This window comes from Nicotiana attenuata, chromosome 6 (assembly GCF_001879085.1).
Source record: "Nicotiana attenuata strain UT chromosome 6, NIATTr2, whole genome shotgun sequence".
Taxonomy (NCBI): Eukaryota; Viridiplantae; Streptophyta; class Magnoliopsida; order Solanales; family Solanaceae; genus Nicotiana; species Nicotiana attenuata.
The window spans coordinates 1,505,212-1,519,057 of NC_031994.1; the positions used below are offsets into that span (position 1 = coordinate 1,505,212).

At 36.6% G+C, this 13,846-nt stretch overlaps 1 protein-coding gene across 1 annotated transcript; it reads right to left on the reverse strand.

The window, feature by feature from the left end:
- On the reverse strand, positions 7,824 to 9,701 carry LOC109227564 (peroxidase 44-like). Its single transcript, XM_019392765.1, has 3 exons — positions 9,662 to 9,701; positions 9,258 to 9,400; positions 7,824 to 8,603 (listed from the first exon to the last, which is right to left on the reverse strand). Exons 1-3 carry the CDS (start codon positions 9,699 to 9,701, stop codon positions 7,824 to 7,826), a joined length of 963 nt encoding a protein of 320 aa, XP_019248310.1.

The following is a 13,846-nucleotide window of genomic DNA, read 5'->3' on the forward strand; positions in this document are numbered from 1 at the left end:
TTTCTACCAATTTTCATGCTAAAATCTATACATATTCAATGTATTTCACTCAAGACTAGTATAAACCACTTACCTCAAGCTTGGTGGTGAAAATGACACTCCCAAGTTGCTCCAAATCGGCTCTCATGGAGGAAAAAATGGTGAAAATGGGCCAAACCCTCGCTTTTAAAAGAACACACTGCCCGACCCGCTTCTCGCACCTACGGTCACTTGACTGCTTCTACGGTTCCGCAGGTGCGGTTCCAATTCCGCTTCTGCGGTCCTCCGCCAGCCCCTCTATCTTCCACAGGTGCGGTCCTGCTTCTGCGGCGGGATGACCGCATCTGCGGTCCCAGCACTCCCAGCCAAAGTCGCATCTGCGACCCTCATGGCCGCTTCTGCGGCTCCGCACCTGCGGCCAAAAGCTCGCAGGTGCGGTTACACCAGATATCAGCTGGCTCAATTCTTCCTCAAATTCCAAAATTGATCCGTTAACTATTCAGAATCCACCCGAGGCCCCCGAGACCCCAACCAATCATACCAACCAGTCCCAGAACATGATGCGGACCTGCTCGAGGCCTCAAATCACATCAAACAACGTCGAAATCACGAATCACACCCCAATTCGAGCTTTATGAACTTTAGAACTTCAAACTTCTACATTAGATGCCGAAACCTATCAAATCACGTTCGATTGACCTCAAATTTTGCACACAAGCCATATTCGACATTACGGACCTACTCCAACTTTCGGAATCTGAATCCGACCCCGATATCAAAAAGTCCACTTCCGGTCAAACTTCTCAAAAACCTTCAAATTTCTAACTTTAGCCAAATGACTCCAAAATGACCTACGGACCTCCAAATCCACTTTCGATCGCGCCCCCAATACCAGAATCACAATACGGAGCTATTCCTAGACTCGGAATCCCAAATGGACATCGATAACACCGAAATGCACTTCAACCCAAACTTATGAAATTCTTCCAAAATGCTAACTTCCACAATGGGCGCCGAACGCTCACGGGTCATCCAAAACTCGATCCGGACATACGCCCAAGTCCAAAATCATCATACAAACTTGCTGGAACCTTCAAATCCCGATTCCGAGGTCGTTTACTCAAAAATCCAATCCTTGCCAATTCCTCCAACTTAAAGCTTCCGAAATGCGAATTCTTTTTCCAAATCAACTCCGAACTTCCCGAAATTCAATTCCGACCATGCGTACAAGTCATGATACCTGATATGAAGCTGCTCATGGTCTCAAACTACCGAACGACGTGCTAGAGCTCAAAACGACCGGTCGGGTCGTTACACAGCTCAAACTAGGGGTGTCCGTCGGTCGGTACGATACGGTATTTAGACATTTCGGTTCGGTATTCAATTTCTTAAAATCCTATACCAATACAGTACCTAATTGAATTCGGTATGGTTCGATTTTTCTCATTTCGGTTTCGATTTATTCGGTTCGGTAACTTCGATTTATTCTGTTTGAATACTAACTAATGCATAGAGCCATACACTCTAATATTCTTATTTAAAGTACTCAAAAATACAAAACTGAAAAAGTTTGTTGACAAAAATTTTGTCCAAAACTAGTATTGACCCAAATAGATAAAATTGTACATACAAGAATATTTGATCATTGGAAATGTTTTGTTACTTGTTTAGAGTTAATTGATGAACTTTGAAAATAAAGGAAAGTAAAATTTTAAATTTTTATATTTATGTTATAATTGATAATATGTGTTTTGTGTAATATAATATATATTTCGGTACAGTATCGGTATTTCGGTATTTTATTTTAAAATACCATATACCATACCTAATACCAATTTTTGTTTTAAAACTTAAACCAAATACCATACCAAATGCCAAAATACCGTATACCAAATACCAAAATTTTCGGTTTCGGTACGGTAATTCGGTATTTACCAAATTATGCACAACCCTAGCTCAAACAATCTACCGACAATCGACGTATTTCGGATAGACCCCAATTCCCTATCGAAAATGACTCCATTCCCCGAATTTAAACATGAGACTTCTTAGTGTAGGATAAAGAGTTACTCCTTCCGGTCCATTTTAAGTGATTTTTTGGCTTTTGTTGTGGTCCTTAATATTTAATTTTTTCAGATATCAAGAGGGAATTATTTTTTTCAAAGTTGTCCTTGGAGTAAAGAGCCTAGGATTATTGTTATATTTTCAATGAACAAACTAAGGCTAATATGATCAATTTTATTGTGAATTAATATTAAAAGATAAATTTCTTAATATGTGTGAAAATAATAAAAAAATCAAATAAAGTGAATCAGAGGGAGATTTTTTCCACCCCACTATGACACCACAACATCTGGTGGTAAATAGACACCTTCAAACGCACATTATTAATAGAGAAAATCTCACTTTATACCCATTAAGCCCAAACTATTTACCCTTAAATACCCATACCTAAACTATTTACTTTTCCTACCTATGCAATCAAGACTATTTACCCGGCCCACAGCTATTTGCCTTCCCATTTGATTCAAAGTGTGAATGACATGACGAAAAGATACCAGACTTTATTTTCATCTTCTTCTTTCTCTCTTCTACTTGTTAGTTTTTTATTATTTTTCTATTCCACAGCTTACATAACTTCGCTCCTTCTTTCTTCTTCTTGAATTTTTCTCTAGGTGTGTGTGAATTTTGAAGCCCTTTGTTATTTCTGCGATTTTCTCTCTGCTTAATTGTTTCAAGGATTTGGCTCAGTTAATTTACTTAATTCTTTTTCCTCTACTTTTTCTTCCGAATCTATCCCTTTGTTTCTGTTTCGTGTTGTGTTTATTTTGTCATTTTTTGGCTACTTGTTTGTAGTACGAGCGTTGCGAGCAGGAAATGGAGAGAGGGGTGAAAGAATCCTTAGCTAGAAGAGAAAGTTTGAGTTTTTCTGGTTTCCTAGATCTAGATTTTTGTGTATTTGAATATCCACCATTGTTGGGCTTGAAGCTCAATTTTAGTTTTGAAGATTTCTTGTTTGATTCAAAGTGGGTGCTGTTAAATATTGCTTATAGTATCTTCTGGAAGTTCATGATGAATTTTGATAGCGTTTGGAGCTGATTTGAGGTGATTGAGATCGAAATTTTCAGTTGAAAATCGAAGAAGAACACAGCTACAATATACCGCTACGGTATACAATATGTTGTAGGAGTATATAGCTATACTGCAATACTATACTATTATAGTTTACAAAACAGTATACCGCTACAGTATATTAATATACTATAGGAGTATATAGTTATACTGCAACAGTATACTATTATAGTATACAATATATTGTTATAGTATACTGTAATATTATGCAAGATACTGTAGCAATATGCTGTAATAGTATACAATATACTATAATAGTATACTTATTACCCGTAAATTCACTTGCTTTTCCAGGGATTGGCGACTTACCCATTCAGTGACTTTGGCACTGGACGTTCCCAAAATGGGGACTATCGGGGGTAAATTCAATATAATAGACGCTGTTGGCATTCCAGCCTTCCTTCTCCTTTCAAGGGCCTATCCGAAAGAGAATCCAGTACTTCTTGGTCGTGAATATCTGAACTGGTTGTTTGCTGTTCAAGAATTCTTGTTTAGGCAGTTCATACCATCCATACATAGTGTTTTGATCTAAGATNTTTTTCTTTAGTAATATATTAAAAAAAAATAACAAAAAATAGTGAAAATAGTAAATAAAATTAGAATATGAAGAAAAAAAGAATATAAAAAAGGAAGTTAAATGAAATTAGAAAAGGAAAAAAGAAAAAAAGAAGAAGAAAACGAGAAAAAAAAGGAGAAAAGAAAAAGAAAAGAAAAGAAAAGAAGCATAGAAATAAAAAAGAATTGGAGAATAAAAAAAAATTCCCCACAAAATCTACTATGGGTAGGAAATGTAATTAGTTTATGGGTAGGAAAACAAATGGGTAGAAAAGGGTAAATAGTTTTATTTTTGTAGGTAACTGTGTCAAAACCCCTTATTAATAATATAAATAATATCAAATATAATAGTTGGAGATAAATGACACTTTGATGAGAATAAAATTTAATACATGCACCTTCACTTGAAAAAAAAGAAGATACTATAGAGGTTCTTTTGAGGAAATTTACTAGGAACTGTTTGCCATGGTTGACTCTTTTGCCCTTGAACTTTGTTTCATGTTTAGTTGTTTTGCCATATTAAGTTGTTTATATTACTTATAGCCTCAAATTGAAGAGGCAAAATGTAAAAAAGAAGACAGTTAAGGCAAATGAAAAAAGTTAAACTATTATAAGACACTAGATTTTGATGCTGTTTAAATATATATCAATTATTAGTTTTAATGGGGCAAAAAATCTTTAGTTCAAGACTTGCTTTAACAATTTTATTATCGTTTTTTTAATTTACTGGATATCCATATAATACTTTGATAATTGTACGAATATAATCAAACTTAAATAAAGGTTATGTGTACTAAAAGTGAAATAAAAAGGACAATGATGATGGCATAACAATGTAAGTAACTCGCTCTTTCCACAAGTTTTCTGTATAATTGGTGATGGTCTTTCTTCAAGTTTGTCAAACATTTTCTTTTAATGTCTCCTTCTTTTATATGTATAAATGTACATTAATTTCGATTTCGCTATCCGCAAGGGTTAAATATGGTTTATAGATAAACAATTGTCAAGCATTGAACATGCACTAAGGACAACTTCAACATTGAATATTAACAAAATGGTATACTTTTGTTAGAGGATGTTAGACAATATATTTGTGTAGTCTTAAACAAAAATACCACGTCGGAGAATGAACAAGAAGTCTCGGCGTAACAATAAGAGTGTAACGATCCGGCCGGTCGTTTTGAGAATTTACGCCCCGATCCTTTATTAACTGCTTTCCCCGTGTCTATTTCTGCTATTGTGATTTGCCGGGATGATTCATTTTGAGTTTCGGATTGTTTTGGGACACTTAGTCCCTACATGTGAGCTTAAGACTTAGAATTTAGACCGTAGTCGGAACAGTGTGAAGACGGCTCCGGAACGGAATTCCGTCGATCTTGTTAGCTCCGTTGGGTAATTTCGGGCGTGTCCGGATCATGTTTTGGAGGTCCGTCGCCTTTTTAGGCTTGAAATGGCGAAAGTTGAATTTTTGGAGTTTCGGACCGATAGTGAAATTTTGATATCGGGGTCGGAATCCGATTCCGGGAGTTGGAATAGGTCCGTAGTGTTGAATATGACTTGTGTGCAAAATTTAGGTCAATCGGACGTGATTTGGTTGGTTTCGACATCGGTTGTAGAATTTTAAAATTTCAAGTTCAATAAGTTTGGATTGGAGGGTGATTCGTGGTTTTAGCGTTGTTTGATGTGATTTGAGGGCTCGACTAAGTTCGTATGGTGTTTTAGGATTAGTTGGTATGTTTGGTTGAGTTTTAGACTTGGTTGGTATGTTTGGTTGAGGTCCCGGGGACCTCGGGTGTATTTCGGATGCTCAACGGGTCATTTTTGGACTTAGAAGGATAGCAGATTTGCTGGGTTTTTCTGTTGCAGACATTTGTTCTTCGCGTTCGCGAAGGGGAGATCGCGTCCGCGAAGGTTGGCCAGCGGAAGCATCGCGAGCGAGGAGCTGAGCGCATTCGCGAAGAGGAAAGGCGGAGCAGCTGGGACCTCAGGAAGTTGCTCTACGCGTTCGCGAAGGTCCTGGCAGCTGAAGCTGCGCGTTCGCGAGAGGACCCTTGCGTTCGCGAAGGAGGAATTTGGGCCAGTGGAATTTTTGTTCATCGCGTTCGCGAAGAAAGACGCATCTGGGCAGAATTTAAAATCCAAAAATGAGGGTTTGAGTTCATAACTCAAAAATTGGATTAACGGCTCGGTAGGAGGCGAAATTTGTAGAGATTTTCGGAGGAAGTTTGTGGATTATGATTCCTAACTCCTTTTTGATTATATCCCATTAATCTAAGCTTAATTTCATCATTTAATTTCGGATTTGGGGTGAAAATTGGAAAAAAATTAGAAAAGTTCTTAGGCCGAATTTTGGAAATTTGATCGAGATTTTGGTATCGGATTTGAGTGATTTTGGTATGGTTAGACTCGTGAGTGAATGAGTGTTCATAATTTGTGACTTTTACCCAATTCCGAGACGTGGGTCCCGGGAGGATTTTGAGCATTTTTCTATTTGCTTGCCTTAGCTTCGATTTCATTAGCTAAATTAGTTGTTTGTAGTTATATTTACGTTATGAAATTGATTTGATTAGATTTGGGGAGTTGGATACTCGTGGCAAGAGCGTGATTTCAGATTGATTTGAGCTTGGTTTGAGGTAAGTGGCTTGCTTAACTTTGTGTGGGGAAACTCCCATTAAGATTTTGGTACTGTTGTTACGTGAATGCCGTGTACGTGAGGTGACGAGTGCGTACACATGCGAATTGTTGAAAAACCCCGTTTTCATTAAGTAAATATCTATGCTTTCATTGAATTGAGAATTTCTAGTTCATGTATCCTCCTGCTTAGCTTAGGAAAGCATGCCTACGTGCCTTAACTGTCTTATCTGTTTAAACTGTTTACTTGGATTCCGTGCAGCATGTTTAGGGTAGAAATTACATGTTTCTTTGATGCTAACTTGAATAGAACTGTATACTTTCTGGCTGAGACTGTTGTGTATATTGATTTGGTTGCGTATTTACTTTGGGACTACGGAACGGTATCCCGGGAGATCCCCCCTGTCTGTTTACTTTGGCACTACGGAACGGTATTCCGGGAGACCCCCCTGCACATTTATATTTGGGACTACGGGACGGTATCCCGGGAGATCCCCCCTGCACATTTACACTTTGGACTACGGGATGGTATCGGGAGATCCTCTATACATTTATGTTTGGGACTACGGGACGTTATCCTGGGAGATCCCCTGTTGCTATCTCTGTGTACTGAGTTATTTCTTTCTGTGATTTCATCTCTATTGACTGTTACTATTTTAATTATAATGTCGCATTTCATACTGTTTTACCTTGCTATATATATAACCAGTAAGGCCCTGACCTGATCTCGTCACTACTCGACCGAGGTTAGGCTTGGCACTTACTGGGTACCGCCGTGGTGTACTCATGCCCTTTCCCGCACATGTTTTCGTGTGCAGATCCAGGTTCTTCTGCTCAGCCATACTATCCCTGAGGCGAGGCGATCCAGAGACTTCGAGGTATATCTGCCGCGTCCGCAGACCTAGAAGTCTCTCTCTATTCTCCCTTCAGTTATAGACTTTTTGTATTTTCTTCCTTTTAGACTTCTGGAGTTAGAACACTATGTATTTCTTTAGCTTGTGATTCATGAGATTCCGGGTTTTGGGAGTGTTATGTTCAGTTTGAGAGTGTTGTTATTGTATATGCCAAACGGCATTTTAAACTCCTTTATCATAATACCTGTTAATTGTTAGTTTTCGCATCTTTATTTCATTTTCCGCAAATTGTTAGGCTTACCTAGTCGTTGAGACTAGGTGCTGTCACGACAGTTTACGAAGGGAGAACTTCACGCGTTTTAAACCCGTGAAGGCCTAGGCCCAAAGCGGATAATATCACTAGCGGGCTGGGCTGTTAAAAAGAGCTATTGCAATATGACCATATAGTTGGAGCTTAATACATTAGGTTACCTTGTCATAAAATTAAAAAGATGAATGAAATTAGAGAAACCAATATTTTTAACTCTCATTTCCTTTCTTCCAAATCTCCTAGCCCACAAAAGTCTAGTTAATTCAAACTGGCGTTGAATAAATATCAGATAATACATAATAAGAACATAGTATTGATTTAATAACTCCAACAATATAACACTTACAACATTTTAATTAGGATTATTTATTGAAGACCCTGCAATTTTTTCTAATTTCTCCATCATCCCCTACTAGTACATTAATACTTCCCATCTTGACCATAGCCTTAGCAAAACTCTGTCTAAAGGCATTTCCATTGGTTGCAAATTTTGAAACAATTGGTGCACTTAACTTATCCAAAGCAAGTTCTTGATCAATCTTCAAAACCCCTTTCTTCAACAAGATTTGCTTATAAAATTGATTGTCAACTACAAAAGATGTATTTTGATCCAAAAATGTTGTTGGAACATCATCCAATGTTGTTGGTGGGGTAGACGTGTTACAAAGTTTGAAAAGTTTTGTAACCAATTCAGGATCCATTATGGGATCAGGTTTCCTTGTACCTCGAAAATTCGAAACCCGAGACTGAAAAAAGAAACAATGTGCAACTCCAACTGTATGAGCTCCTAATAATGTCACCATGTCATTTTTGTTTAGGCCTAGGGTTTTGAAGAATGCTAAAATTTCTGGCACTGAACGATTCGGGCCGGGTAAGTCCACTTCTGAGGCGTTCGACACAAGGCCGTCGCGCCTGCCCGTTGGAATAGTGTATTTTGGTCCTCCGGCTAAGGCAACTGTGTCGCGAGTAGCTAGTGTTATGATGTCCGCACATGAAACTGTTGAAGGACAATTAGCTTCTAATTTTTCCTTAATTTCATCAATTACTTCATAACCTCGTACTGTGAAGTTTGGATTAGAATCTTTCTCTGAGGTTTGATTGTTGGTTGGATCTGAATCTATCAGTATCGATGCGTCACAACCCTGAAACAATTAGGAAAAGATTACTAACAAAAAGAATTCAAGCTAATAGTTTGCAATGAACACATAGTAAGAATAGTAAGAAAAGCTAAAGGGACAACTCGTTGCACTAAGCTCCTGCTATGCGCGGGGTTCGAGGAAGCCCCGGACGCAGCCTTACCTACATTTCTGTAAGAGGCTATTTCCATGACTTGAACCCGTGAGCTCCTGATCATATGACAATAATTTTACCAGTTACGCCAAGGCTCCCCTTAAATAAGAAAAGCTAAATGCTTCATAAAAATAGTTTTGGTTCCTATTTTTTATACTATTATGTGGCTCCACTAGATAACTAATACTCTAGGAGTTAGCTAAAAGTTGATAACAAATAGTGTAGTAACTCTTTGCACAATCATAGTATATACGTTAAAATCAAGTTCTATATACGCTGACAATATACAATATATTTACACGATCGTGTCACTTATATGGTAATTAAAGATAATTCTCTATGACAAGCGTTAATTCATAATACGATAAAAATATAATTAACCTACTATACTATAGGTTAAAATGAGCTTATATAGCTTAAATTTTATTGGATATATGATCAATCTACTAAATATAATTAACCTGCAAAATTATACATCCAAAGAGAAACAAATTCAAGATTCTTACTCTAACACCACAGTCATGAAAATGTAAGCGAAGTAAAGCTCCTGTAATGGACTGGTCATTTTTGAACTTCTCCTGCACTACACTTTTCACAATACTTTCAGCCTTTGGACAACTAGAACTATAGAAACCAACTTTAAGTTGAGCTGATACAAAATCTTGATTACAAAAGTAACACAACAACACCAATAATAATGTCACTATCTTCATCTTCTTAATACTAATATTCTTGAACCAAATAGCAACTAAAGCAAGAGAGGATCTCACTTATAACAGAAAAGAGCAAGTATTAAACCATTTATATAGAGAAGTTTAAAAATGGTTTTGAACTGAAGTTTGAAGTGTTCAACTGATCCATTTTTTGATCCTTTTGTATGTTTGTTAATTAGTTTATTATGAGAATATACTGCATGAGCCGGCTAAAATAGCAGCCAATAGAAGCACCATTTAAGGGAGCCGGCACCATATATAGGCGTATATAGCATGTTAATTTTTCCTAATATAAGGATTGTAGTTTTATATATACACTAACAACGTAAAAATATTTATGAAGTTTAATGTGTGATTATCTCATGTTAACAATTTCTTGCTTATCATAGACTTTATGTGTTTTCCCTTTCTGAGCCGAAGGTCTATTGGAAACAGTATCTCTACCTTCACTAGGTAGGGGTATGGTTTGCGTACACGCTACCCTCCCCAGACCCCACCTGTAGGAATATATTGGATTTGTTGTTGTTGTTGTATGAAATTTATGTGTTTCTTTTGGTATAATCTGTATCCGGAACCCACCAGACCAACCAGGGGCGGATTTAGGGGGCGCAAGGGGGTTCACCCGAACCCCCTTCGCTGAAAAATTACACTGTATATATAAGGAAAAATCTGATTTTTATCTCTATATATTAAGTTTTGAACCCCCTTAACACAACCCAAAAGTGTAGTTTAGTGGTAAGGGGGTTCAAAACCATCATAAGGTCATAGGTTCAATTCCCACTAGCTACAAATTTTTTTTTTAAACCCCCTTCGCAGAGATTCTGCCTCCGCCACTGAGACCAACTAATACAGTTTTGCAATGTATATGGTCCACTTAAGGAGAAGCGGCTCCTATTTCTTCTCTCGGGGTTCGAACCTGAGACATCCGGCTAAAGGTAGAGAGATCCTGTCCATCCCATTGAATCTCTTGCTGGTAGAGTTTGATTGTAGCCCATGAGTATAACACTACAACTTAAACTCTTATTACATTGTTAAATTTAGTGCTTAATTTTTAGGCATGTAAAAAATAACTACAACGCAACAACGACTAGGTCTTCGCTTCATTGAACACAATTGGCCATTAGGAAATGAACAAAGGTTTTAGATTCCTTTATTAAGCCTAAATTCTACATTTTTTAGTTGCACATTCCCATGTCAACTTTTTCATTGTTATTTTTGGGAATCTTATGAGAATGTATCACAAAAAGACACTATTTATTAATAACTAGCCATTTTAGTCATGCTATCAAAAATAGCCAAAAAAATTATCAATAATATATAACATTAAAAAATAAAGGCAAAAAATATATATTTAATGAGTATTGTTGTGATTCATTAAAACAAAATGAGACAATACAAAATTTAACGAAGTTTGAAAGTAAGTTACACTAGTTTGGATTTGGAGTCAAAATTCATTACTATTGATATACAATATTAAAAAAAATTAGGCAAATATGCAATATACAAAATTTGAGCAAGATTTGAGGTGATTTGGATTGGTATGGTATCAAAATTTGTAGTTAAAATCGAGTTTAAAAAATTCTTCTGCTACACATGTATCAAACATATATGATGTGTGGCTATAATTCTATAGTTTCGTACATTATTTGCCTTGCACTATATATGCTTTTAATGATGAATTACACTTTATTTGCGCGTAATGGAGTCTATTTTATGTGTAGGTAAATTGGAGATGAAAGTAGAGCAAAAGGGATACACGTTGAAACTGTGCTCAAGAACGGTGAAAGGAAAGGCCAGGCAAAAGCCAGCCAAAGGCCAGACTAAACCAGGCTTTAGCCTGGCGAGGCCAGCCAAAGGCCAGGTCCAGTCCGAGTTTTGAAGACTTAATTTGTTTCCCGGCTTGACTAGGATTTGACCTACACATTTAGGTCTTGTCCTACACATATAAATAGACCTAAAAACGTCACTTTTGAGGGGAGATCGAGTTTGGACACTTTAGACCTAAGGAGACTAAGGAGACCGGAGATTCGACCTAAGGAGGCAAGAACACACTAGGAGCAAGGTGGAGAATTCTTCTATGAGTTTTTCACTTCCTTCTTCCTATTTTCTTTATTGGTTATGAATTCTAGTATTGTAGTTATGCATACTATTATGAATAGCTAATTTGTTATCTAGGGTTTTGATGGAACCTATTGGAGGATGATTTTCCTGTACGTTAATATAGTTTTACCGTAGTATTTTCTCTATTCGTTCAACTACGTTATTATTGTGGTTAGTTGAAGAGCTCTCAATCGACTGTGCCTATTTAGTGTGTATTACTCGGGAGAGATTGCATATTTAGGTAGTTGTTGAACAATATCACTCCTAACGTATATGAGGGATCAATACGGAGGGTTTAAAGGTGGGATTAGGGATAACGAAACCTTGGTGCGATCCGAGTGAGCCGTACTTAATGCCAGCTAGCGTAATTCGGGAGATTAGTAAATTGTGGTAGTTACTTGGGAGAGAATTACAACACTCAAAGCTCTCATGATCGGTAGAGAATACTTAGGCGACTTCATAGAAAACGTAGCGGGAAGGATTCCGACAATAGGGGAAATCATAACTCTAGACCTTCTTAATCTTGTCTCTAACCCTTTGTATCTTTAGTTGTTATATTACTATTTTAATTTGTTAGTTAATTAGTTAAACACAAGAATCTTAATATCTATTAGTTGGAAATTATTCAAGCTTATCTTCTTGGTGATATTGAACAGTTGTAGCTAAGCCTTAGTTCTCTGTGGGATTCGACTCCGGACTTGTAGCCGGATTATATTTGCAACGACCGCTTAGTCCTTTTTATAAGGCATAGTTGAGCGTGATCAATATATCACACATATATCTCACACACAAGTATATATGGATATACATGTGATACACATATCATCCTTTTCCATGTTCGTCTTCTACTTTGAATTTTCAATTCAAATCACCTCAAAACTCCATCAAATCATTCCAAAATCGAGGTTCAAATGTACCCAATCTATTCCAACAACATCCACTCAAAAGAAAGCAAAAATTTGACTTTTTTTGCTACAAATAGCTAATTGACTAATTAATATTGGTAACATTTGGCCATTATTGGTAATATTTTATGAATTGACCAATTTTTATCCTGATTTGCTTATGAGCAGACATAACTGATAGTTTCCCTTATTTTTGTTCCTAATATTACAACCTTACTCCCTATTTATTAGGAATCACAGTAGGTGTACTAGTAATTATTTTGTTAGAAAGAGAAATATCTGCAGAAATACAACAACGTATCGGACCTTTGTCATGGTAGCTGCGCGTGGTTCAGAATCGAGATATTTCAGAATTATAATTTTGGAATTAATTACAATCAAGACTATAAGATTGAAGGCAAACTTCTATTTCAGGACGCATATGTCTCATGACAATGACATATCAAGGATTATGTGAGATTCATGAGTAACAATTTTTATGCGACCTTCGAGTATATAGTGATATAGCTTATAACATTTCTTTTATTTTTGAGGAAAAATAGTGATTTGTTTTGCTTAACATTGAAGAAAGAGTAATTACTTTTTTTCAATTTCTATGTTGTAAGTGACAACGATGGTGCGCTGGTTCGAACTTGAATTTAATTGCTTTTTAACTTGGATATGATTGCATTGAAAGAAAATGGAAATATGATGTGGCTATTTGGGAATGATGGACGAAAAAGACCCCAAAATAAATCTTATTAGAAGATAAACCCGTTAGTTTCCGTCAAGTATTAGACTAGGCCAAATACATATACAGATCTTTAAAGTTGCCAGAAAATCCCATTTAGACGCTTGAACTTAGCTTTGTTCCAATTGAACACAATACTATGTTCATAACCATACCAATTAGGCACAACTAGTTGACTACTTGGCCAGGTATTATATTAAGTGAAGCGCGTATTTTTTAAGCGCAACTGACGTGGAAAGCTAACTAATTAAAAGACGCCAACTGTTTTAATATGCCACATCAGATTTCTAAGTAGGGACAAAATTAAAAGACCCGTTCATTACTAAGTAGGCACCCGTTCTCTCTCCCCGTTAACCCCAATTGAAGAATGACGATTAGAGGTCCGGAAAATTCCGACAAAATTTCCATCAATTACCTTCGATTCTTAGTGTATTTCTAGTTTATTCTCTTCGATTTATCACCGAAATCATCTCTTGTTTCGCATGATGTGGGTTGTATAGTTATTTACGGTTAATTTGCGGAAGTTATCAATTACGATTTGAAGATTCAAGTTGGTTTTTTGGGAAGACTGTCAATGACTAATGTTATTAGACCGTCTATGACTCAAGAAGTATTATTTTGCCCTTAATGTAGCATGCATTGATCAA

Excerpts from the sequence above, each read along its gene's own strand:
- LOC109227564 (XM_019392765.1), bottom strand. The coding sequence starts at position 9,701 with ATGGTGCTTCTATTGGCTGCTATTTTAGCCGGCTCATGCA. Across the intron at positions 9,401-9,661 it reads TATTTTAGCCGGCTCATGCA|CTCAACTTAAAGTTGGTTTC; the intron begins GTATATTCTCAT and ends ATTTTGTATCAG. Across the intron at positions 8,604-9,257 it reads TTCATGACTGTGGTGTTAGA|GGTTGTGACGCATCGATACT; the intron begins GTAAGAATCTTG and ends TAATTGTTTCAG.